Here is a 25,721-nt window from a genome sequence, read left to right on the forward strand (position 1 = left end):
CCTCACGCCAAACAAACGAACGTGTTGCCAAAAAAAGATGCCAAGCGTCCATCTCTGATCAAACGGCATAAGAGCAAAGAAAATGTTTTGATTCGTTATTTGTTGTTGCTGAAAAACACAACATTTATTTATATTTCCCGGTTTTGTTTTGCAGCATGTTCATATTTCTAACGGATCATTTTGAGTGGATATATTTTTATGGAGAGCAAGAAATTTGTTATTTAAAGTTTTATTCCAGAATAACATTCCTGTCTATTTTTATTCACATTTATGTTCAAAAAACATTGTTTTAGTGTGTTCAATAAATGTTTATTCTGTTCAGCCCATGAACTAGTGTGTTTTGAATTTTGGCCCCCTGTGCAATTGAGTTTGACACCCCTGGACTAAAGGATCTTGAGGGTGGGTTTTAGAAGGAGTTATCACAGTTTGCAGCATTTCAGCACCAAAGTTTCAACAAGTTTGTCGCTATGAGATCACGGGCACCACTATGCTTACCCATAAACCTCTTTTCCATCTCTTGACTCAGATACACTGACATGCATCTCTACAGAAGAATAAATCCACTTTAAACAGCAACCAACTTCCTGATCTAGCAGAGCTACAATGAAGCACAAAAGAATGACCTTGAGCATGAAGTCTGAAAGTGACGAAGCAGACATGAATTTGTTCGATTTATTGTTTGAAATAAAGGCAGTACATGTGTATGAAAAATATTATGCAGCTCCAAATTTCTATCAAATAGTGATCACTGCAAAGCAAATCCACTCATACAGATCTCATACAAATCACAGGGAAAAAGGAAAACAAAAAATCCACACCCAAAATGTTTACATACAAAGAAAGGCAACTTAATCCTCCCAAACCTGTGTGTGTAGCGGCATGCGATTTAAGGAAGATGCAAACAAACTTGCGCACATAAACAAAAAAAAAAAGACGAGATTCTTTAGCCATCTGTCAAGTTACGTCAGTCACATCGCTCCACTGTGTGTACAAATGCAGAAACAAGTGAACGCATCTCTGCTGGGATCTGGATGGAAGTGGCAGTCTGGTTCAGAAGGAATCGCAGCGTGCTGGTGAATATGCATGGCTGGAGTAGCACTCTGGATGCAACATTTTACCACCCACTGCTCTCACTAATGTAAAAAGCTTTCCCCCCGTTGACCAGTTAAAGCTCCACACAATTCCACCCCGGGTCACACACTCCGAGCGAGAAATCAGCCCGTCGCCTCACACTTCCCTCCGCGGTAGGACCACGAAATGAAGTCGAGACAAGACTTTTATTCATTCTACAAAAGGGAAAAAAAGTTCAACAAAGCAAGAACAATCGAATATGAAAGGTTAAAGCCACCGGGAGAATTTCCTTTCCCTTTCAGCCTACCGAGTGCAAGGGTAGATCCAGAAGCACTATTGAACTTGTTTCCATCACGTTCGTGTGAGGAATATTGATCGGCAGGGGTGATTCGTGGGCTCGTCCGGGATTGCTCGGGGTGGCCGCACTCATTTATGGTCAATGGTGCTTGGCGGCACTCGGGGATAAGACTCCAACTCTGCCTCACTTGGCCTTTTAAGGCACAAAGTTTCCAACCCTTTGGCAAGCGCTCAACCAAATAAGGAGGATGCTGATTCATTTAAATCTGTCTCGGCGAGTCAGGGAGACGAGTAGGAGTAGAGGCCTCGGGCAAGACACCTGGATTTAAACGCTAGCTCTTATAGCTCTACATAACCTCTTTTCCCTCTCCTCGCTCGCTTTCTGTCTCACTGCGATGGCCTACTGCACCTTCCTCTCACACAGGATGCTGCCCTCATTATTTACTCCTTGTTAAACAAGTGACCGGGTCAGGGTGGAAAATCGAGGGAGATGGCTACATTAAGATGACTGGCTTTCCGTTTCATCATTAGCACAAGGAATCTGACCGCTGTTTGTGTAATACAGTAAATATATGCATGTTCTTGCAGCGAGTCACTTTAGTGTTATTAAACAATGGTTGTTAAAAAAAAAAATTAGCAAAGTTATTAGACGCGAAAAAAATAAGATGCATCGACTTTCGTCTCGAGATTAAAACCAAACACCGTCCCCTCAACAGCTCACATCTACACACTGGAATTATTGCATGTGATACAGTAAGGCATTTATGAGTTTGCATAGGTTTGAAATCTACACTAGAAAACATTTGGAGGCTGAGATGATCGTATCAAAGGGGAATATGAAAGGAATTCTTAACCGTGTTTGTATATAAAAAATAATAAAATATTTAGAAACAATCTAAAAAAAAATAACAAAGGGAAAAAGAACGCCCCTAGTCCAGTTGCTTATTTTTTGTTTTACGAGCCTGAAAGGAAAGGCATACAAAGATTGAGCACTGCAGAATGCAATCGTGTGAATAAATAGAACTAGGAGTATATAAACCTCAGTGTGCTCAGCAAAGCAACTGTGAATATAAAGTGACAGTCTGCTGACTAAGGACTAAGGTAGAGGAATGCTCTCAAACATACACCTCCCAAATCCGACAGCCCGTAAGGATCAATCTACATCTCCAGAGTGATCTACAGCAGTGGTTCCAGAGGACACACTGCCTTGTACGGTTCCAGTTTTGCCTGCTTCAAGAAACCTGATTCAGCACATAAAGGGTTGGTAGTCAGTTCATAATTAGGAGCAAGTTAAATCGTGGAAATCACTTAAGGCCACGGCACACTGACCCAACTTTTTCCAACAACCAACGTTGGCTGACGTTCTCCCTCATGTTAAAATGCTGCCCCATGTCATTTCTCACTGTTCTGAAATGTTCTCCCACCCATTCACACTTATTTGGCTTGTCTATTCTAATGTCTACAGTGTTTTATAATGTTCCAGAATTAGAACGATGCTGTTTGTTGGAGAACGTTGGGTTGCAGTGCCGTGGCCTTAAGAGTACAGGGCAGTGGGTCCTCAGGATTGACGTGGGCAACAAAGTGGCTGTGAGAGTGGGTCTACTTAAATACTATCCATGGCTTTGAACTCGCTCAGAGCCTGAACAGGGTTGATCTGCTTCTTCTGGGAAGACCGCTTCACTTTGTTGGCCTGGCCGTCGTCCTGCTTCTCACGCTTGACCAGAGGCTTCTTCTCAGGAGCCTTCATCTTCCAGGAGATGGCGGGCATGTTGAGGTTCTGCATGCCTTGGCTCTTCTGGTACTTGGTGGATGCCACGTAGGAAGCCTTAACGGTGGACACCACAGCGTTCATCAGATTCTTAGCAGCTTGGATGAGAGACATGGCGCTGTCCAGCTGGAGAATAAGACAAGAATTTGATGTTAACACTTAGCTTCTGAATCAGTCCCTTCACAACACTTAATATGGCTGGATACAAACTTGACAACAGATGCACCTAACTGTACGACAACTGTAGAAGGAATGAATGTGTGAATGTTCAATGCCAAATCAGATCATGCTGACAGCTGACCCTAAATTCAACCCAAAGCCTGTAAGATTCACAAAGGATCAATGTTTCTATGCAACAAAAACAAATCAATAATGCTAACATTCATTAATCACAGCCTTTCTGTGAATGACCTGCAAGGTTTCAAGGAGCAAGTAACAAGACCAGCAGAGCAGACATGCTTTAAAGAGGACCTCAGGTTGAGTAGATGATTTCCCCAAGTTGACTGAACAGATTCTTAAGTAGTAAGTTCACACTTTTGGGCCATTTTGAAAATTTGAGAAAACTAAGCACAGCATAGCCTTTTTAAGAACTGTCTGCGTCACTGTGCAGTGCAGTGACTGGCTCTCATTCACAGTCTGTTTAGGCTTCAATTAGCCTTAATTTCAGCTGTTTCATGAGCACATCTGCATACAGTATGATTTCACTACAGGACTGAATGGAGTGAATCCAACTGGTGGCCGTTCGCAATGAAAAGGCATGCCTGGCAGCAGTAAATCTGAACTCCTTGTGCTTCTGTGGTGATTTGATTCATGAGAAAAAAAAAAAAAAAAATGCTAGACTTGCATTAAAAAAAAAAAAAAAAAAAAAAAATCTGTCCAGACCATGAAAGCAAGGATCAATACAATCTGATGCTGCAGCAGTCAGGTGACTGAGTCAAGGCATCTGTTGATCAGTAACAGTCTATTGTAAAACAAAGCCTGATCCCCTCACTGTGCATCTCTATTTACCTACTTCAAGAATCTGCTCAAGTGTATCGTTTTAAATACAAATGCAGTAATTACCCACAGCGGGTAAACACCGCCATGAGATGCAGTCACAGCATTCAGCAACGTCGAAACTGTCCCTTGTGCCAAAAGAAGAAATAAAAAAAATGCTAAAAGATTTAAGCACAGAAACAGCTCTCCAGAGCCTTACCGTGAACATCCATTCAAGGTAACGAAGAGAGGAAAAATGGTACAACCAGTAATGGAAGTGAAAGACACGACCAAGCAGTAATGGTTTTAGGGTTTTATAAAAGCTTCTGAACATCACTGAATGGCTCAATTACTCCGTCTCTAGACCAGGGCGAGGTTTACACATCAGAAAATTCGACCCTCAAAACACATTACAGGCTACTTTTGGGACAAACACTGAGGGTCATAGCTCTTAGTGCAAGAGCGTACGACTGGGTAACGGACCAAAATTTACACCTGCCATTTTGCCCCAAGTACAGGCCAAAGCACTCAGTCTGTGCTTTCAGCAAGTAATAATAAACTGTGGAAAGCAATTATGACGCTGATTATATAACAAACCACATCTGAGGCGTAAAGGAGGTCGCACTCACTACTTCTGAATGTATGCTATAATCTGATTACTGTGAATAACCAGATTAAGATGATAGTTTGATTACATGTGTTTGCAATAATGCGATTCCTTCAGTAACCCGTGTTTACATGATTCATTAGATAGCTTGGCTATAGAAAGGAAGTTAAGGCGGATGAGGAAGTGACGTGTGTTATTTTTCTTTCATGGAAAATGTCTCAGTTTCTATTTTTGCACCTTTCCAATTATTACAGGATATTGAGCTCTTTCATTAAACAGAGCATGAACACTGGTTTACTTTCTTTCCAACCACTTCAGGCGTGTAGCACGAACCTCTGAACTTGATTATGTGCATGCGTTCCACAGTGAATTAAAGACTCAGTTGAATTAAGGTCATATATGCATAACCAAGTTAACAGTCGCAGATTTAAGAGTCTAAGATAACATGATTAAGGTGTTTAATAACTGTTGCGTTCATTCCAGTGCTACTTTAAGCTGACTACAATCAAATCTTTAGCACAAAATGAACAAAGTTGCTCTGGGGGCTGTGTAAAAAAAAAAAAGAAGAAAAAAAAAGCAGCAAACAAACAAACAAACAAAAAAAAGTCTCCTGTTACCAAGTGAAGAATTACTGCCATATGGAGAGGAACAAAAGGGGCGACTGACGCACATTTCACTTCACAGACAGTGAAGACAATATTTGCTGCAAAAGCAGCATGTGCGTTTTTCTACAATTTAGCCGTGTAAAAGACAGTGACTCACCCCGGACACAACCAGCTCTCCTCCCAGGTTCTGCACTTCAGCCTTCACTTTGCTGCAGATGTTGAGCTGGTGGCAGTAGAGCGCAATACGCTGCAGGTAGGCCAGCAGGTCCTGCTTACAGGCCGAGTCGGGACACTGCGAGACACACAGAGAGACAGCAAACAAATAAATCAGTTACTATGTCACATATATGGATTAATGACCAATCGACCCAGCCGTTTACCTTGCAGAAAGAAATATTTCAGGCAGCCGTCCTGGCCCTGAACCAGAGAGTGGCAGGTCCTGATTTGGCTAATGGCATTCTGATACCTCCACTGTGCCCTTGAGCAAGACACTCAATCTCATATTGCTTCAGGGGCACTGTCCCTACTGCCTGTGACTTCAGGCAAAACAAGAAGCTCAACTACACAGTCGTGTTGCTGCTGCTACTACTAATACTACCGCTGTTGCTAGTAGCACTGCTTCTGTTGTCATGGCTTATACTATTACTGCCCACCCTTCTTCTACTGATCGAGCTGCCAAAGCTGCTATGAACACAACTACTGCCCGTGCTACACTCACATCGGTGCTAATGCTCCAACTGCTGATACTGCTATTAAGACCACTGCTTCTGCCAGCCCTACACTCATATCACTACTAATGCTACAACTGCTGACACTGCTACTAACACCACAACTACTGCCCATGCTACTACCACCAATAGCACTGCTAATGCTTCTACTACTGATACTAATACTACTGCTGCTACTGCTACTTACATTACTGCTAACATTGCTGCTATTATAGCTGCTGCTGCTACTACTACTGCTACTTACATTACTGCTAACATAGCTACTACCGCTACTGCTGCTGCTATTATAGCTGCTGCCGCTGCTGCTGCTGCTATTATAGCTGCTGCCGCTGCCGCTGCTACTACTACTACTACTACTACTACGCTACCACCATTTCTACTCATGGCGAACTTCGCCAGCACTATTACTGCTAATACTAAATCTACTACTGGTTTTGTTTAGATGATTGACAATACTGCTATAGGTACTTCTATTCATATTATTCATTATTCATATAATTAATGCCATTACTGATAGCACTGCTCTTGCTACTTTTACTGCTAATACTACTGCTAACACTACTGATGGCACTGCTATTGCTGTAATTCAACTCCTATTACTGCTAATGCTCCTACTTCTACTGTGACTCCTGCTACGTTTAATCCGTAAGTCTACTGTTAATCTATTAATACCAATATTGCCATAATTGGTAAGGCTGCTATTACTACACTACTACCGCTACTAATGTTACTTGTACTTTTATTACTACTCTACTATTACTGACACTACTACTTCCACCTCTATTAGTATCACACTACTACTAAAGCTAATACTACTACATAGTTTGCTACTGCCATTACCAACATTACTACTAAAACCACACAACTACTTATGGTACTACTACGACTACGCCTAGTACTACAACTACAGCAACACTGCCCCTTATACCGAGACTGCTCCTACTGCCACCAATATCACAAATGATACAAAAGGGAAAAAGAACGAACCCTCAAGAAATATAAAAATAAAACGATAAGATAAGAGAAACAGAAGACTACAGCACAGAGCTGTGGAAGAGTGCTCTTTTCACAGTGAGGAATATCATGAAGTCAGTTAAGCGTCTGAACAAGAAAACCCAAAGCCCTCAAGTCAAATGGCATGTGTTTTTCTTAGATCAGATCTCCGTACTGGTGTGTGTGTAAATAGGTTTCTTGCTTGCAGCCACAACGTGTATAAAAAAAGAAAAGAAAAAAAAAGCCACTCTCCCAGAAGCAAGAGCCAACGTGAGGCTTTGAGACAGTGCGACTAGAAGCTGCCTGTTTGTTTAGAAGATGTCCGGCTGTTGTCTGTGGATCAGCTTGTGCCTGTGAGTCATCTGTCTGAATGCATCACCACTTCATCGGGAGCAGGTCAGATTCTGTTCTGCACATTCATTAGGCGAAAGCATTGTTTGGGTATGACCTTTCTACAAAGTACATGAACTCCAGCACATTATCCTGCTGTAAATAAATGTTCTAACCAGCTCTACACTCAGCCACTGCTTAGACTGGGACTGTCTGGGTAAAAGATTTTACTTTTAATTATTAACAGAGAGGACTAGAAGGTACCAAACGTCTCGGCAACGTAACACCAGTTTAAAATAAACAATCACTGTGATATGATGCTCATAATAAGACATAGGTCACCAATAGTTTGAAGGAAGCCGTAAAAATATAAATCGCTGCTGTTGGAGAAAAAACCTTGCATCTCCACTGCTGCAGTTTTTATTTATTTATTTTACCTGGAAGGTCGTTGAGTCGATCCCCTGAACGGACAGTACATGAATGAAGTGTCCTTGAGCAAGACACCTAACCCCCAACTGCTCCCCAGGTGCTGTGGATAGGGCTTCCCACCGATATGGGCAAGTGTGCTCACTGCCCTCTAGTGTGTGTGTGCTCACTAGTGTGTATGTGGTGTTTCACTGCACGGATGGGTTAAACGCAGAGGTGAAATTTCCCAATTTTAGGACTAATAAGGGTCACTTAACTTGCCAACTGGTGAAGAAACTTGTTGATAGAGAGAATATTTTCATGTGATTATATTCAAAATCCTGAAAAAAAACATCTGCAATACTGTGTTTGATTTATGCTATTTAAGCTTCACAAATTATCAGTGAAGATAAAATAATATGAAAATTGATGCCAAACTTAGTTGTGTATAATAGTGTAAATAATGGCTCCTCCAGTCGTGCCGTGTTACATCAATACCTCGACAGCATTCTTGTATGTCCACAGGAAATCTCTCTAGGATAGAAAGTGCAGCACCTGTGCATTTACAGGCACTTAAAGCACCAGTGCAAACAGGCAGGACTGGAGGAATGTATGTATAATTTAACCTACCCAGCCACCCGACTGTGTCTTCACTCCATTTGAGAGATAAAACATTTGGAAAAATACAACATTTCCAGCATTTTGAACAATAAGTTGTGTGTAAAGGGATGCTTAAATCGCTTTGGGCTTGGAAAGAGCAGAGATTCCATATACATAATTAATTTAGTGAAGCGAAATGCACCGAACACAATCTTCTAAACTTTCTAAAACGGGAGGGATGTGCATACAGGCAGCATATGCTTAGTATGCTGTATCGAACTCTGAGGAAGAAGTGGGGGATGGGGGGGGGGGGGGGGGGGAAACCTGAAAGAAGAACCTGCGTTCAGTGGTTCATTAAATATGACCTGGAGGATCTCCCAGTGCGCACCTAAATCAAAGAGTCCATTTTAGAAACACTTTACTAGGAGCCTGGAAAGCTTCATCACGATTCAAAAAAACTCCTCAGAGGAAGGACAAACAGGACTGCGGTGGTGTTAATCTGGGGAAGGAGGTCTTTGAAGCATGGACTATTTTTTTTAAATTAAATGCTAATTCAGAAAGACTTCAAAATGTGGGGAGTCCTCCGCATCCATGCCGTATTCACTTAATTAATCACGTTAAATCATTTATCTGCATTCATTCTTTAGAACGATCTAGCTTGGCTCACAAGAGCAGAGGGTATAGAGATACAGCGCGAAGTGTGCTTGGGACAGATGAGAAACGTGGGGGAGCTTAACAGATGGATGCCAACAGAGTCAAATACTGAACCTTTACTGCTCTTTATTAACCACCATCAACAGAGAGCAGGAATAAGCAGAAGAGAAAGAGCAAAACAGAAGCAGAACGTGTACGAGAGAGCGAGAGAGAGCGCGAGAGAGAGCGCGAGAGAGAGAGAGCGAGAGAGAGAGAGCGAGAGAGAGAGAGAGAGAGTGAGAGCGAGAGAGAGCGCGAGAGAGAGCGCGAGAGAGAGAGAGCGAGAGAGAGCGAGAGAGCGAGAGCGAGAGAGCGAGAGCGAGAGCGAGCGAGAGAGAGCGAGAGAGAGCGAGAGAGAGCGAGAGAGAGCGAGAGAGAGCGAGAGCGAGCGAGAGAGAGCGAGAGAGAGCGAGAGAGAGCGAGAGCGAGAGAGAGCGAGAGAGAGGGAGAGCGAGAGAGGGAGAGCGAGAGAGGGAGAGCGAGAGAGGGACAGCGAGAGAGGGAGAGCGAGAGAGCGAGAGAGAGCGAGAGCGAGAGCGAGAGAGAGCGAGAGCGAGAGCGAGAGAGAGCGGTAGCGAGAGAGAGCGGTAGCGTAATGAAGTGCAAGGCCAGATTGTACTTCATGCACATTCCAGAAATGGCATTTGACCATTTTATTTCCTGGAAGTTGTGGCTGTTAATTTCACGAGTTTGCCAAGATGCTGGAGGGTTTATAATGACATTCAATCCTGTATATGGACCGAACAATGGATCTCTACTAAAACGGCTGCTCCATTCCAAAAACATGTTTTAATATATGAATGAATGAGTAACGCGTAAATAAAGGCCTTCACAGTCTCCTTCACCCATTGCAGTCCTTTTGCTACCTCGACGGGACATAAAACAGAAAGTCAGCAGCTGGATTCAGCTTCCCCAATTTCATGTGCGTATAAAGAGGAAGCTAAAGCTGCAAAACGTATTAACACTAGCAGGGAACAACTGTGCTAATGTTCATTACTGGAAATATCAGCCATTTTAGGATGAGGATCTTGTTCTTCTATTTAATGGATTATCCACTTCATTCAGTCAGGTAAAAATTATATTCCGTATGTATTCCGACTAGTCTATTCCGATTAAGGTGTTTACATGGACACATGCTGTTCGGATGGAACTATTAGTCAGATTATTAATGGATTATTAGGCTACATGTATTTGGCTACTGTTGGGTTATTTCAAGTAATGCACCAAACTAACGAGATTACTTACTTTATCCTTATTACTAATTACTTTACTTCCAAGTGCATCTCTAAAACCCAAACAAAGCCTCCATTAGCTAGAAGCTATAAACACACCAAGCTTTCCTCCCACTCCAGCCGTATTAGGACCCTTCAAACTCAAAGTCCAAACAACACTCCAGCACGAACTCTTTTTTTTTTACGAATTACTTACAGCAGCATGACGATGCCATGAAATTAAAGTAAAAATTAGTTACATGTTACTTAAAAATTAATAACAGATTTTAAAAAAATGTTCTAGGAAAAAAAACTAGTCTGTTTGGACAAATCATTACAGTGTATATTCGATTAATAAATTCACAGGTTTATAGAAAAGTGTTTTTTTTTCTTCCCCCCTTCTCTTTTTTCCCCTGGGGCCAGCAAAAATACATAAAGGGCCAGTGAAACTGATCTACTGGCCTGGGGAGCAGTGAGAGAAAAAGGTTACATTTGACAAGTTTTAAGGGTTAAGATTCTCCCTGTGAGGACACTACTAGTGTCTTCCATTGAAGGACACCTTGGAGGGCATTTAAGAAGGTTCTGATGCCCTGTGTGTGATCAGACTGTGCCGCCCCTCCCCTCCACCCCGCCCTCACCTCCTCCTTTCAAAAGCCTCGGTCTGCTCTTCCCACAGCCCCGGCCATCATTAATATAAAACACTAAATTATATCAATCATCACTGCCTTCCTGCGCCAGAGCAAACTGCAGAGAGAGCCAGGAGGCAGGGAGGAGATTAGCACAGAGGAAAAGAGAGGGGAAGGGAGGAAGAGATGAGAGCGAGAGAGAAGGCATATGAAAGAGAGCGAGAGGAAGGAAAGAAACAAGATGAGAGGGGGACGAGGAGTAGAGAAAGGACTGAAGAGAGGAGACGGGTAGAGAGAGGGCAAAAAAGGATAGAGAGGGAGGAGAAGAGAAGACAGGGAGGGGAAGGAAGGGAGTAGAGGAATAGAGCAAGAGCAAGAGCGAGAGGGAGAGAGAGAGAGAGTGAAGAGGGGAGATAGGGCAGTGAAGGAGGGTGAGCGGAGGATAAGAGTGCTGAGGAACAGCACCCTGTTAAAATGAAACCTCCTAAGCATACTAATGAGGGGCAGCGGCGCTCGGGCCAGTGAAAGCTCTGCTTGTGCACGCGTTCAGCTGCTGAATTCAGCCACGCTGGACAGGAAACGTACTACAAGCCAGTACATGATGCACTCACAGAGCAAAACAAAGGACCAGCCATTCTTCCTTACTCAACACAGTCCGCATACAACAGCCAGAGTGCCATGCATTATGGCTGCAATCCGCAAATGCTTCTATAATCAACATAAAGGCCCATATCACAGAAAACGTGAATCGGGCCTAAAAGGACAGTGACAAACAGCTGGTTTAAAACTTATATTGCTATTTTGCTGTATATTTTGTCGTTTTTCCAGTTTGACCATTTGAAAATGCCTGTTGCTCTTTTAGTTGGGTGTGTATTTCATGATGAATGGACCAAAAGAAACGACCCAAAATGACTTGGAAAAATGTCTGGTTCCATTGACTTGCATTAAAAGTAGGTTTCTTCCCCCCCCACACACACACACACACACACACACACACACACACACACCTCTGCTGTCAGAAGAAAACATCTCCATTTTTGTTTTTCCGTTTTTGACTAAATCTGTCCTGTACTGTGCCTCAATCAAAAAGCAGTCCAGGCTGAAACACTACTTTACAGCTACAGGCCAAATAGATGGATATTTGCAAATGAGTTGCTTTGTGTGAAACCACAAATAAAAACAGACTGTTTTTTACTGGGCTTACTTTCCATATATGAACTAAGGAGTGAATGGTATATTTTCAAACTTTAACAAATGTACATAATTACATCAAATTCATCAAAAAAACAGTGATAAATTCTTTTTTCCATGGGACCTTTGAGTATTTAATGTGATTCCAAGAACAAAGTGCACTACATTATTATTCTGCGGAAAGGAGGAACGTGTTACTGTAATGTGCTAATTCGTACCACGTCATGCCCAAAACTACTTACACACAGCAGACAGCGCTGCCTGTGGTGCTGTTCCAGACTGGTAAAACAAAAGAGAACCTCGTCTGAACACGGCCGTGGAGACTTTTCCCCCTCCTATAGAGGTGCTCTTCCAGGCTGCAGCAGTGTCCAGTTAATTTATGTCCAGACTATCCTCAAGGCTAATTCTGCATTCACCCGTCATCCTCTCTCCCACTGTTGAAAAAGTAGGCAGCTGTAGCTTGGAGAGATGAAGGGAAAGTGCTGCTTGTGGAAAAGTTCACACAGATACGCCACTAGAACATGATTACTTACAGTGACCTTACAGCCAATCTTCAGAATCGCCTGCGATAACTAAGCGACGCTGCACAGATCCAGCAGCAGGGGAAGTTCAAATCAGTACAGAATCTGTACAGAGGTGTTTTTAGCAATGGAAGATGATGTTTTGTTCCTTGCAGTGGGCAATTTATGCATAATTTAATTCAACACATCAAGCTGTCCCCGAAATAGATGAGCAAAAGCTCAAAAAAGTGGCTTTTCTAAGAAGAATCCCCCGATGATAGTCATTTAGACCAAGACTGTGCTTAATCTGTGTTCAAACTTATTACTGTAGATTTACAGGAGAATGAACTGTCTGGGAGCTTGTGCAACCTGAACCTGTCACTGAGAAAGGGAACTGTGGCACAGAGCAGCTGGGTGAAAAAGCGTGTCAACACACAGTGAGGCAAATGTAATCAACACACAAACCTCACGTATCGATCGCAGCGTCAACTTCTACCGTTTCATTAACTCATCTGATGTATTAGTGGCTGGTTTAAGAAACGTTTAAATAAACAAACAAACCAGCAGGTTGTTAGTATCCAAATGTAAATGACCATTTCCTCTTCTCTGCCCCCCCCTGCCCCCTCCCCCAAACACACACACACAAAAAAAAAACGTGGTTTCCTCCTGCCCTGTAGCTACGAGCCATCCACCACCCCCACCCACCCCAAGTGTGGATGTCTGATTGCATCTGAGAATTGTTTTCACTTCGTTTACTTTGGTCCTGGAAATTTCGCTTTCCCACCACTGCATGAATAACTCATAAGCGTAGTCAGACGGATGAAAACATGCTCTGCAGAAGGGAAAGCTTCATCTTTTTGAATTCCCTGGCCCTCTGTATACAGGGGGGTCTGTGCAAGGCTTCAACTAATTCTCTCTCAACAAAACTCCAACTGCACAAAAATGACTTCTGAAGGAGGAAAGCTCCACCAGCCAGGAACGCTCCTGATGAGGAAGGCACATGATATGTCAGACTAAAAGAGAAACCATCTGCAGCTTGGTGTTAAGGAGATCCTGCTATAAAGTAATTTGGAAGGTCACAGCGCATCACTGGAAATGCCATGTGGCCTGCCGAACTGCAGCACTAATGGGCGGGGGTGGACGACAGGGTCTATGGTGTTCTGACCTTTCCCCACATGTCGCTGTGAGGAAATGCCACCCCTGGAAAAAAAAAAAACCTTTACTGACCACACAGCATTTTAATGCAGTCCAGAACCAGGATGATCAATGAGGCTTTGGGTGCTGTGCTATACTGACAAAACTACATATAACATTAATAATAAACAAACAAATAAATAAATAAACAATTCCATATTTCCCTGTTTTCATTACACATCAGTAGGTCAACTGTTCAAACTCATTGTATCCTTGTTGTCAAAACAAAACCTCACAACTCCAACATAACTTTACACACTTTACTTTTAATGTAAGTCAATGGAACCAGACATTTTAAGTCATTCTGGGACGTTTCTTTTGGTCCATTCATCGCGAAACGTACAATGTAAAGGGCAAAATACTTCTAAACAACAAAAATGGCGATACAACATTTTCTTCCAACAGCAGCGATCTCCAAAATTACTGCAAACAAATAGCATACTGGACTGTTTTTGTGACATGTTCACAATGGAGTTATTGGAGTTATTAAGAGTTAATCCACTGGAGTTATTAGAGGATGTAAAAATACATACAATACAAAACAGGGGCCAAAAACAGGTTTTATGACAGAAAGTAATGATATAAAAAGGTCAGCACAAGCCACAGTTAATAAAAGATTCCTCTAAGCTTCCATTGATAATATTTCCCTCCATATGATAACACAGAAAAAGCTAACTGAGCAGACCAACAGCCTACATTACCAGCAACTAAGCCAAGCCACATATCAGCCAATAAATACTTTATCAACTGATATTTAATAAGTTAAATGTAAAGAGCTTCTTATTTACAAAAGAAAGGCTAATTATACTGATCACCAAATACAGTTAAAGAGTTTAATTTCTCTTGTCTTAAGAGGGAGCAGGAGGAACACCAGCAGGACTGAAGAGCTGACTGGAGACGCGCCAGACTCGGTCTATGATTTTCATAAAGGAAGGAAAAGGGAAAGTCAGACAAGTCAGCAAAATTTCCCTTCATGACTTTGCAGTGCCTCTGACATAAGGTGCATCAGCTGAAAGCAGTGTGCCAGTATAGAGAGAAACAGGGAAAGAATGAAAAAGTAAGGAGAAAAGGAAAAGGAGAGAAAAAGAAAGGCAAAGAAGAGACAAAGGGGACAGACAAAAAGTGAGAGTGAGAAGCTGTGCACCAGAGAGTGAAAGACCAGGAGACAGAGAGCGAGTGAACTTGTGCATGTAATAGAGTGAAAGAATGAGAGCAGGAGACAGCGAGAGGTTTGGACACTCCATCTTCCATCATACCTGCTGGATTGCTGTCCACTGACAGGCTGGCCGAGGTCAGGGCTGTATTTACAGACACAGCGCAAACAGCCACTGGACATCAGTGGACACTCCACCAATAATACACATACGCAAGATTTACACACACACACACACACGTGTATGTATATATATATATATATATATATATATATATATATATATATATATATATATATATATATATATATCTGGCGTACCTTTGAGTAATATGTAAACTATCAGGTATTTTCACATATGTACATACGTATGTGAAATTCCCTGATAGCTGCTCTACAATTTTATGATCAATGGTCCAAAACTGCTTTGATTCGAATTGAAGACTGAAAATTTTAAAAATGAACTTGCACTGAAATTTGTTTTTTCCCCTTGTCCTGTACATTTCTTGAAATATGAGGTTTTGTTCCAAAAGGGACGATATTCTAGTACCTACATGCAATATGTCCCATATGGATTACAGATTTATGGATACACATATGTAATAATTCTGCACATTACACATCTCTGTTGCTGGAACAAAACCTCACAACTCCAAAATGGTAACTTTACAGGAGAAGGAAAAAAAAACCAAAATTTCAATGTAAGTAAGTGTAACTAATAACCAAGCAATAAGAATGATGTAAGTCTAACCTTAAACCTAATCATATCATTAGTCACAAAATATCCACACACACACACACACACACACACACACACACACACACACACACGTATAAGTATAAAGCCAGAACATTTAACTCACTTGGGTGATCTGTATTCAAAGTACAGGCTGGGAACAGCAAAGTACCTGAGGCAACTGAAGGTTCATTTTAAAAAGCACCTGTTAATATCAAAGCGATTTTTTTTTTAGGAGAGAGATAAAAGATTCATCTGTAGTTGCTTTAATAGACAGGCTCCTAATGTACAAAGAGCAAAGGGAGCATCTCTTTATGTAGCTAATGCGTTTTATATTGCATTTGAATGGTCAGGCAGTGCTCTCAGATTTGGAGTGCACCAAATAGAAAGTCATCATGGACCATGGTAATCAATCAGGGGACGTTTGAAACCGAGCAATGATCCTCCCCACCCCCCGCATTTAACCCGGCCAATTACCCCTGCCCCTCAGAGTGAACAGAGGGGGAGAGCGGTGGCCTCTCCTAAACGGACCGATCAGGCCAAGCGGAACATCGACATGACCACAAATCGCTGTAACTTTGAGGCTGGCTTTGGATAATCCAACACTGAAAAGCTCTCGGAAAAAAAACATCAGGTGCTAAACTCTACAACAGGCACATTTAGAGTGCACTCTTGGTAAAGTCAGACCTAATACGGCGAGGGCAAGGCCCTGTTCTTCCCATTTCGGCTTTAAATCTTTAAGCGGATGAAGAATTTGCAGCTTTTCTCCAGTAAGATGCCAGGCTGCAGGCAAAACTGTAAAGTTTAAGATAAAAACACCTCATACACCACGGCTACACTTAAACAAGCAGCCTAATGTGAATCCCCTTCCTCACATCTCCAGATCAGATTTTATGATCTTTGCTTTTAAGTCTGAGGGCACAGAATTCAATCTGTTGCTTTAAAACCTCAGCTAGGAACTGCTGTAGCCCCAAGGTCAGTTTTGAACAGAACAGCAGAGGATTTCAAATAACTACACAAACTAAAAAGAAAAGCCTTCCCCAGTCCTGAAGTGCCCTTGCACTGCACCATTTACCGTCTCGCCCATGAACACCTGATTCAGCTGATGAGGTTGTTAACTAGCCGACGAGTTGATTCAGGTGTGTTTTGGCACAGATACGCACATCATGCATCAGATTATCAAACACAAGCCCTGGGACCACCACACTGCTGGTTAATGATTAGTATTCAAAAGGCTCCCTCCTCCACGGATATTTTCATTTTCCAATCTTTCTTTATTGCTAAAATCAAACGGGCTGTTTGTTACTGTGCCTTTAAGAGCCCTGTTCTGATTGGCTGCCCTGTGTCAATCAGGCCTCATTCAAAAGGCAGTGCAGGCCGAAACGCTCCTTATAGCTTCAGCTATTATGAACAAGAAGATCTGCTGCGTTGCTTTTCATGATATCACAAAAAAATGATATTCAAAACATTTCTATATTCTCACGTTTCGCATGATGATTTTCAAGGACTGAATCAGGGAGCGACTGCGCCGCGCGACGCCTTCAGCTTGCTGGGCTTTGACCTGCGAGACGCGACAGAAGCCGAGAGACGCTCAGGCCTTTAACTCCGTGTGTTCAGACTCCAGGCTTGGAGCCGCTGCACTGCAGAGTTCAGCGTTTCTCTCTGCTGTTCGCGCCTCGTTCAGCTCAAGAAGGGATCACTGAGCTACTAGCATCAGGAAGTTTAACCAGGACCACCACAGTTACGCAGTGCAGGGGTCTCAGGACTGGAGCTGAACTCTGAACTGACTGAACTAGCAAACCTACCAAATCACGGCGCAGTTCAGGGGAAACTGTATGAAGATCACAGCCTGTTTTATCGACTTTGTCGAGGAAACGTTTTTTTACTCTTCCAAAGTGAGGAGAGTCATTTCAGCCGTCTTTCACCTCTAGTTACGTTCATGTGGAGCAGCGAAGCCGGAAATTCACGTGACTGAAACGCTAGGATACGAGTTCATTTACAAATTTGAACTTATAAATGCAAACGTTGTTTTCCATGTTGTAAGCTCTTTAAACACGATTACTTAAATTAAAAATTCTAATAAAATTCACCTTCTTAATAAATCATCAACTTCATTGATGATAATCTAATCTGCTTCCTCAGTAAGAAACAGACCCTGATGGACACACAGACCCTGATGGACACCTTTTTCCCAAAGCTTCTTGATGCACCTTTTTCCAATAGCCTATTTCTAAATCTCTGAAAGGCTCTAAACACTTTGCTATTGTTCAGTTAAGTCTTTTTATTGTTTGGCATGAAATAATAATAAAAAAAAGATATTTGACTAATTGCACAAAAAGAAAAAGAAAAAAAAAAGATCACTAATCTAACCTGAGTGACCGCCCCACTAACTAACTCCTAACTGTGACTGTGGATGTGAACTGTTTCCTCGTTAAGAGAGAAAACTGCCATGGGGTCCTGGCTGCTCTGAAGCTTGAGGACGAAAGAGCACTTATGGCCTCACGTGCAGTTTTTTAATTAAGGCGTTCTCAAAGTGTGTGAAATATACATCAGAGCCGTGTCACAGGCAGCTCTCGTGGAGGCAGAGTGCGCATCAGTGCTTCTGAAGTACAGCGGCGCGGCACGCCTGCCAACCAAGCCAGAGCATAATCATCACCATCATCATCAACAGCCACTAACATCTAACAACATGGCCCACTTCTGCAGCGCAACGCGCGGCTCTCACGCAACAACACACTCAAACTTACTTACACGCTGTGACCACAACATCCTATCAGACGCTTGAGACAACGAACTTCCACGCGACACAAAGAGCACAGACTCAGACAGCAGCCTCAGCAGCTCTACAGACAGTGGAGAAGAGCCATTACAAGTCAAGAAGTATTACTATCATTTTGCTCTACATACAAACTGCACCACACAAACGACACATTACATTCACACTAGACTTACATTCTGTATCAAGTTCGTATCCACAAACAGAATGCACTGCCAGACGCTAATGAAGCAGTCTAAAGCCACTTTTCCACCAGGACACACTGGAGAATCTGGACTAATGCCACTTTTCCACCAGGACATCCTGTAGACACTGGTGCATTTTGTAAAGTTCAGAAAGCAATGCAATGTATGTATGATGTTTGGTTTGGAGACTGTGGCTCTGTCTAAAAGACAGGAGGCTGAGCTGGAGGTGGCGGAGATGAAGATGCTGAGATTTTCGTTGGGAGTGACAAGGATGGACAAGATTAGAAATGAGCAGATCAGAGGGACAGTGAAGGTGGAGCAGTTTGGAGATAAAGCCAGAGAGGCCAGGTTGAGATGGTTTGGACATGTGCTGAGGAGGAATAGTGGATATATTGGGCAAAGAATGTTGGAGATGGAGCTGCCGGGTAGAAGGAGAAGAGGTAGACCTCAGAGAAGGTTTATGGATGTAGTGGTTGGTGTGAAAGTAGAGGAGGCAATGGATAGGGCAAGATGGAGGCAGATGACCCGCTGTGGCGACCCCTAAAGGGAGCAGCCGAAAGAAGAAGAAGAAGAAAGCAATGCAACTGCCACAGGGTGTGTACAACATCTGTTAATGATTCCTCTATGACACTAGTGTTAAGAAAGCAAAACACAATCCCCTTAACTGACAGGGCATGGCTGAGGCACCTTTGAGCAAGGCACCTAACCCCCAACTGCTCCCTATGGAGAGGGATGCCCGCCGCTCTAAACAAGTGTGCTCACTGCCCTCAAGTGTGTGTAAATTCACTAGTGTGTATGTGGGTGTTTCACTGCACAGAGGGGTTAAATGCAGAGGTAATTTTCCCCGTGGTTGAACTAAAAGGGTTACTTGCCTCAAAAGCCTGCAGAACAGTAACTAAGAATTTCTTAGAATAAATAATTAGAAACACAAGTGTGGTATGAATGGCAAGTTTAATATCTGTACTTGTTTGACAGAAATCATTCCAAAGAGCTTCAAGTGAGAATTGGGTGCCATAACTACATTCCAGGGGTTAGACATGCTGGCTGTTAGGTGGACAGTCTTTCCAGTGCATGCTGGGTGTAAGTGTGAAAGAGAGCCGCTGTGTGTTTAGAGTCTCCACAGAACTCTCCTGGCGCCCAGATTTTAATGAGAAACTCTCCAGTCCACCATCAACATAACCACACATTTACACCCCAGAGAGTGACAGAGGAGGAGAGAGCTGCACAGCAAACACACCAAATAGCAAACAGCAACAAACAAGGACAAACAGAAATAAAAACAGTGGGCGGCCAGTAAAGAGGGTTAACCCTTAAAAGTGGCAGTCTGTGCATTTGAGCCGCGTTCCTTCAGTAAAGCTGGGAATTTATGGTCCCATCTTCTTTAAGCAGACAAGGCCAGGAGTGAAAATAGCGTCCGAGCGGTGCCAGCAGGCGCAGATCTCCATAAATCTACACTGATTGAATGCAAATGGGGAAAGTACACTGAGCATGGCGGTGTACATCATGAGCATAGCGCATGTGTGAGGAACACACACACAGCCACCTGCTCAAACACACCGCACACGCCTGGATGTGAGCTAGCGCTGTTAGTGCGTGTGTGTTTGTGTGGAGGGGATATTTATGGAGCGTGCGGTGGCCCCCACATTTACATTGTAAATCTCAATTACACAGCATTATTTGTTTGGCACCTCGTACAGATTGGATTCTCCCGAGGTGCCCTGTGGAGCGCGCTCCTAAATTGTTAATAAACTGCAGTGCAGACCTTTCACATGTCGCTGACCTAAATCCTGAACACTCGCCTTCTCTCTCCCCCACCTCTCTCTCTCTGCAACACGTCCCTTTAAACTTTCATACGGCTCTGTTACACTCATTTAACTGATCTTTAAAAGCTCATCTGAAAACTCACGCCTGCACTCCTCTGCACAAAGTAACAGCTCCAGCATGTTACGCTCAAGGAAAAGAGAGAGAGAGGGAGAGAGAGAGAGAGAGAGAGGGAGAGAGAGAGAGAGAGGGAGAGAGAGAGAGAGAGGGAGAGAGAGAGAGAGAGAGAGAGAGAGAGAGAGAGAGAGAGAGAGAGAGAGAGAGAGAGAGACAGAGACAGAGACAGAGACAGAGAGAGAGAGAGAGAGACAAAAACCACTCCATTACTGAGAGAGCATTTGAAAGAAATGGAGCAAGAGGAAGAGGCAGAACAAAAGAGCGAACAAGGGGGAAAAAAGGGAGGTAGAGAAAAACGTAGAAACAGTGAGAGAGAAGAGAGCTAAAGAGAAAAGAAATGGAGAGAGAGAAGGAGAGAGTGAGAAAAAGAACGAAAAGTTAGAAAGGGAGAAAAAAAAGAAAGACAGAAAAGGAGACAGAGAGAAAAAAGGAAGAAAAACAAAAAAAGTGAGAGACAAAACAGAGGGAAAGAGATAGAAAGCAAAAGAAAGAAAAAAAAAAACAAGAGAGAAGGAAATAAGACAGAGGGAAAAAGAAAAAGGGAGCGAGAAAAGCCAAGAAAAAGTGTGAGAAAAGAATGAGAAACAAAATGAAAGAAGAAAGCACAAAGGAAACGAGGCAAATAAGAGAAAGAAAGAAGCAGAGAAAATGCAGGAAAGAAGAAAATGAGAAACAAATAGAAAAGAGGTAGAAAGAAGAAAGCAAAAGTAAAATGGAGAAAAGGGGGAAGAGAAAAAGAAAACAAAAAAAAAACAAGAATGAAAAAGAAGAAAGGGAGGGAGGAAGAGATGGGAGAGAAAGAAAAAGAGACAATAAGAAAGAATGAAAGAAAATTCAAGTGTGAGAAAGACAAAAACAGCATAAAAGAAGAGAAAGAAATAGGAGGACTGAGGGGGAGAGGGAGAGAGAGGGAGAGAGGGGAGAGAACAGAGAGGGAGAGAGACAGAGAGAACACACACAAGACAACACTCCATTTTCATTACGGAGAGACAACAGAAGAGAAAAATAGAGCAAGAGGAAGAGTCAGAATAAAGGAGAGCGATGGAGAGATGGATGTATGATAGAGAGGGAGCAGACTGCAGGCAGAGCTGATAAGCAGGGCTGGGTAATGCAATAGCCCTCCATTGTGTATTCAGTGAGAAGAGCTCTGATATGACAGAGAGAAAGAGAGAGTGAGGTGTGTGTATAGAGAGAGATGACTGTCTGTTCCTCTGTTCACTTCGTCACGGAGAGCAGGATTCTTTCTCTGTGTCCGGGATTCGGCTCCTAGCAGCTCCGCTCGCACGGGCAGGTATGAAGAGCGCTCCAAATATATAATAAACAGAGAGAGAAAGCAAGCTGCCACCTGGTAATTAAAGCTGCTAATTAAAGGCCAATCATTCTTAATGGATTCAGGCCTCGCGAGGAGCTCCCTGTTCCTCTCCCTCTCCCCGTTTTCCCCTCTTTTCATCTACCTAGTGCCCTCAATCTTTCTGTTTGGAGAGCGCCAGGTCATGCTGGGCTGGACTCTTGGCTCCTGTCCCATCGGAGGCTGGATGAGATCAGGACCAGCTGAGCGCTGCCCTTCTTTCAGCAATGCTAAACCTCTTCACTCGCCCATACTCATGCTGCTTCACGCTCCAGCTGAAACTAATGAGGATTATTCCCGTTAACCTATAAAACAATAAACAATCTTCTCAATTGACAAATCTAACCATGTTCCTGTTCCACTGAAAAATACATTGAAATAATGGAAAAATGGGCTGCTGTGAAATGCTTTGCATATCGGAACAAGAGCAAAATGAGAACTTTTCCTGATCTCAATACAAGTTAACGCAGTAACTTTTCAGGGATGTATGACGACACAATCGCTTTGGCATTGGCAGAAAATTGCTTAAAAAAATTATTAGCATCACACGTGTAGATTTGACGATGGGCAGAGCAGCCAAAATCCATTCCTCAATTCCTTAATGTCTTCAGCAGAAATACAAAAATACTGGGTCAAAAAGCTTCTCAAGTTCTGAGTAACTTATAAAACTACATTTTCCAGACAAATACAGAGTTTGGTGAAAAACAGATGGAATTTTTTAATGATTTATTTGCCTTTTCTTATTCACTGTCTGAAACTATTAAAATACAAGCCTAATGTGGCCAAGCTGCTACCATTTCCTTACATGCTAGCTATATTAACCTAGTAAACAGGTCAGCAACCCAAATGTTAAGAAGGGCCTTTATATCAAGTTTCAACAAAAGTCAAACCACCTTGGGAGCCATAACATTTCATGTCCATTTGACTGAAGTTACGTTTTACCATCTTGGCTGTAAATATGTCTCTGTAAATATGAGACTTGCTTTGCTCTGCTTTAAGCTTTTGCTCATCTATAGCTGCTTTTCTTGCATCTCTGGCAGGAAACCTCCACAAAAGTAGAACACTTCTTGTAAAATGTCTTAACGTTTGACTTTTTATGAGGCTGAAGTCGCTTCTAACATTTCAACTTCTTGGTCAAATTTTCCCGGTCCACCTTAAATGGTGCCTGAGGAGCCAGAATGCAGCGAACTATGTAGAGAACACTTGCACCATTTAAGATGGAGCTTCGCTACTTTTTAGTGTTTGACAGTTTCTCACTGCAGATTAAACGTTTGGAATGATCATAAATGCAAATAAATCCATTAGTCTCCGCGTTATCAATGTTCGCGTTTAATCTTTCTCTTTGCCTTTTCGTTAGCGACTAGCTAGGCGAGACTGTTGCCTGTTGCTATGGTGACCGGCAGTCTGCACCCAAACCTTTACGGTTCAAGGTTAAAATAGCAGTTATACATTAACTCCAGCATTCAAGACCATTTATTGTTAAGACTGTGTTAGAACGATCAGCAGAGCTTTATTTTACTGCAAAGGAGGCTCCGGAGCCGTGTGCCAACCCGTGAATTGATAGCTAACACGGGCTGTACTGTCCAATCGGTGCTGCACACTCACACAAACATCTACAGCTAAACAGAATCATGTGGAGAGTTGAGCAAAACTACGTGTTCTTAAAAAACCCTCATTCTGCTGAAAGGTCTGAATCAGTTACTTGGCTATCAAACAATAATTACTCTGTGCTGCCCTTTAAACAAGTCAGAGCACCAAATTAGAAGTTACAACTTTGTTTTCAGGAGCCACATTATGTCTCAATAAATGTATTAATGTAAATAAAAGAAAGCAGTTAGTTGCCTCAACTTAACACAATCAATTCACATTGTTACAGCATAAAATTGTGGAATCTAACGACTGAAGAAAATAACTGCAGTCAGCTTAAATAACTACGAGCATCTCAAAAATCTGCGATCATCTAGTAATTGTGACAGGCCTACCTGCAGCACTACGTTAGATCTCATCAGCACCCTCATTATAGACCAACATACGTATAAAGTCCTACACAATTACACATATAGGCACAGACAGCCGCAATCGTAACTAATTGGACACAACCCAGGAACACGCTTTAAACAATGCAAGACTGCCTATGCAGTTTCATTTAAGCCTGCACACCTGTCCTGTCATGCGAAAGACAGCACCTGGCTCGCTTGCGACACTCGCCACACAGCATCATCTAAAACAATGTAAAATGGCCCACGCAATTTCACTCAAACTCACACCTGCACTCTCTCCCTTCGTGTACGGGTGCAGTCCCCATCTGTTTCAATCAGGGGATATCATTGTACTCACTGCAGCAAATAAGCAGGCGCTTCTGGAGCTTTGGTGGGGCAGTTATCTCTGTTCCCAGCAGTGCGTTAGCATTCCCTTCAAAACGAGCCAGTGCAGGCCATGCTACTGCAGGATCAAAGTGCAAGCTAAATAAAATATCAAAAGTGGAGGACCATTTGCATAAGGGTTGCTCATTATGCAAGATTATGTCGAAGGAGTCTTTCTGAAAGCGCGCTGCAGATGTTCCGAGGCATGGCTAATTAGCGGATATAGCCACACGGCAAATAGGATAACGCTACGCAGCTTTGCGTTCTCTTGCTGCCTCTGTGTAGCGCACAGCACAGACGGAAACTGGGTGAACCCTCATTCAAGAACTGCACATTCAACTAGGCCACAAAGCAGGGATTGCTTATTGTTATGGTGATGAAATGATGCTCGTGAAAATCCTGAAAGGATCCGTATCAAGGTGACATTGTTTAAAACAGCACCTTATGTGAACCAGCATTTGAATGTATGTACATGCATGGACTGGAGTTTATGGGCAGGTGCACATATATGTGCAAGCAGATTGGAAATAAAACTGCATGCTTGTGTCAGCACACAGCATATGCACCCACAAGGGTGTGTATGGTCAGTGGAACCATATGATTGGTCAGACATATATATAATGTGTGTGTGTGTGCGCCTCATGTGTTTTTATAGGCAATTTCTGCATGTACATGCAAGTGAAGTATGGAAATGAGCCATTACGTGAGCTGCTATGTATGCATGTATGTGTTCACGTACTTGTGTATAGCATATTGGTACATGTGCTTGCTGTTCAACTGGTTGGAAATGAAGACTGCTTACAGTATTTTAAAACCAACTGTGTTTAAAGTACATGTACAAAAATGGTCATATGACTACTTCCACTCATATGTTCCTACTAATTTGTACTATGATGATTTGAAAAGTAAGAGTACATCTGTATAACGCCGAGCATAAAGAGTTCCCTTTGTAATAGTTTCATTTCCAACTGTAACAATTTGGGATTAAGAGGTTTGAAAGAAATAAGCGCTGATGTACAGCATTTTACTTCTCTAATACAGGTGGTATTCATTCGTTCATTCATCACACACAGTCTTGATGTTTCTTGGATGTGTAAAGCTCCCTCCCAACAACATATATCAAAAACAAGATGTTTCATGCGTCATTTACTTGAGTGTAATGGAGTGCAGCCTATTCAAGAACCACTGATGTTAAAAACAGGCACACAGAATGTAACTTAAATAGCCAGCCAGCCATTTTAAACAAGCATGCACACTGGCTCGTGGATGCCAAGTCTTGACTGCTCATGTATTGAAACTGGGTATTGAATGATTGTTTTTGAATACTCCATGCAATTGAAGTAATTTGGCCGGTAGCATAAAAAGCACCGACTTAATACAAACCATAAACTTTACCTAAGAATTGTAATATCACATTCATATTATTGT

General features: G+C 42.5%; 1 protein-coding gene across 2 annotated transcripts in view; it reads right to left on the reverse strand.

Moving 5' to 3' along the window:
• Positions 1 to 658: 658 nt before the first annotated feature.
• ctnna1 (catenin (cadherin-associated protein), alpha 1) overlaps positions 659 to 25,721 on the reverse strand; it is a 145,203-nt gene continuing 120,140 nt past the window's right edge. For both annotated transcript variants that reach the window (XM_017713551.2, XM_037542400.1), the window contains 2 exons: positions 5,481 to 5,615; positions 659 to 3,262 (listed from right to left, as the gene is read on the reverse strand). In XM_017713551.2, coding sequence (XP_017569040.1) covers positions 2,972 to 3,262; positions 5,481 to 5,615 — 426 coding nt within the window. In that variant the 3' untranslated portion in view covers positions 659 to 2,971. The remainder of the gene's footprint in view (positions 3,263 to 5,480; positions 5,616 to 25,721) is intronic.

The sequence above is a fragment of the Pygocentrus nattereri genome, chromosome 11 (assembly GCF_015220715.1).
Source record: "Pygocentrus nattereri isolate fPygNat1 chromosome 11, fPygNat1.pri, whole genome shotgun sequence".
In the NCBI taxonomy this organism is placed as follows: Eukaryota; Metazoa; Chordata; class Actinopteri; order Characiformes; family Serrasalmidae; genus Pygocentrus; species Pygocentrus nattereri.